At 33.9% G+C, this 1758-nt stretch overlaps 1 protein-coding gene across 1 annotated transcript in view; it reads left to right on the top strand.

Annotated features, from left to right (window-relative positions):
• The window catches only part of CDS1 (CDP-diacylglycerol synthase 1), a 55669-nt gene that overhangs the window by 27069 nt on the left and 26842 nt on the right, over positions 1-1758 (top strand). Inside the window, exon 5 of the mRNA XM_012805329.2 lies at positions 302-441. Coding sequence (XP_012660783.1) covers positions 302-441 — 140 coding nt within the window. The remainder of the gene's footprint in view (positions 1-301; positions 442-1758) is intronic.

Raw genomic sequence — 1758 nt, 5'->3', positions numbered from 1 at the left:
GTGTGTGTGTGTGTGTGTAGGTTGTACGTGTGTGGCTATTTTCTGCATTGTTTCTTAATTATCTGTCTTTGGCATTAGATTTTGAGCTAAATAAAGGCGTGAACTGTATTCCGTAGATTCTTGTTGATCAATGAGTTTAGAATTAAGTTTAAAACAGGAAAATGGCATCTTGGTGGAATATATCTTGCGTTAGTCTTCCTAGTTTTGATCTTTGTGTCGTCAAAATGGAGAGGATAATTCTGTTGTTTAAGAGGAAGAAAGTTTCAAATATAATAAAAAGCTAACTGTTTTTAAATTGTAGGTACTTTCTACTGTGTGTAAACTACTTTTTCTATGGAGAAACTGTCGCTGATTATTTTGCTACATTTGTTCAAAGAGAAGAACAACTTCAGTTCCTCATCCGCTATCACAGATTTATATCATTTGCCCTCTACCTGGCAGGTAAGTCAGAGACAGTATTCTATATGCAGTTAACATAATTTCCATGTTGATCTGCTATTTAAATTCATCTTTTATTTGTTGCATTTTATTCTAGCCCTTCTTTTTACTTATTTGTTCATCATGTTCTTAAATAGCAGTTACTCCCTGATAGTGCTTTATAAAAGTGCTTATTCATGGCCCCTCCATGTATTTGAAAATGTTCTTTTCACGTTGTAAGAGAGAAACACATATATAGTAATAATTAACTAAATATAATTTACAAAGAAAGTTTCATATATATGTTGCTGTCTCTGTTCCTGGAAAATAGACATTTTTCATATACAGGGGGTGCCAAACCATGGATACAACTTTTGAGAGATCTTGTTGGAAGTGAAAGTAATCATTCTCCAAAAGTGTACAAATTGCAGGTAAATCGGATGTGCACACACTTGACCAGTAAAAGTATCTTCAATTCTCCAAAAGTGTACAAATTGCAGGTAAATTGGATGTGCACACACTTGACCAGTAAAAGTATCTTCAATTCAGTGTCACAAAGTATTACACAGGTAACATCTCTTAAAATATGGGTGCATTTTTTTGGCACCCTCTGTAGAATTAATTAAACAGAGTGTTTAGTTTTCTTGGCTTGATTTATTATTATATACAACTTGGTGTATAGCGTGCTGTGCCACGTGTTTTATGATTTGAGATTAAAAATTATATTCTTAGGGTAATGTTAGAACAAACAGATTTCTTTTTCATAAAATTTTACCAATCATAAAGAAAGTCTCTAAGAAATTGATTTGAAAATGTGCTTTTGAAAAGCCAGATTGCCGATGTAATTCCTGGCCCCTCCCCCTTACTAGTTGAGTTAATGTTGGCATATTTAATTAATTTCCTCTGTGCCTCAGTTTCTTTGGAAAGCACTTAGAACAGTACCTGGAACTATTTAAATATTTGTTGCTGTTCTTTTCATTTCAAAAGAAGGAAATGAAATGGATCTGTGAGTTTGCACTTTAGCTCTTAATAGTTACTCTTATAGCTCCTGGGAGGTTCTCAGTGAATAAAATTTCCTCCTGATGGTACAGCATTTGGAAACTGAATATAGTATAACTGACTCCTTTGAGTTTCTCGTTGAACCAAAAACATATAGAGTATGTGAAGAAGTGTGTCTTGTCCTTTAGAAGGATGTCGTTTGTTCAGTGATTATAATGTTCTTCCTCGTGGTGTTCCTATTTTAATGGAGGCTCCCTCAGTTCCTAGGCCTTCTGATTCTAAAAAACCAGAGAGTGAAACACAATTTAAAATGATAATGGTAATTTTCAGAGATTTGGTGGG

Source organism: Otolemur garnettii, unplaced genomic scaffold, assembly GCF_000181295.1.
Source record: "Otolemur garnettii isolate 467f Iridium unplaced genomic scaffold, OtoGar3 scaffold00039, whole genome shotgun sequence".
Taxonomy (NCBI): Eukaryota; Metazoa; Chordata; class Mammalia; order Primates; family Galagidae; genus Otolemur; species Otolemur garnettii.
This window is presented reverse-complemented; position numbering and strand designations above follow the sequence as displayed.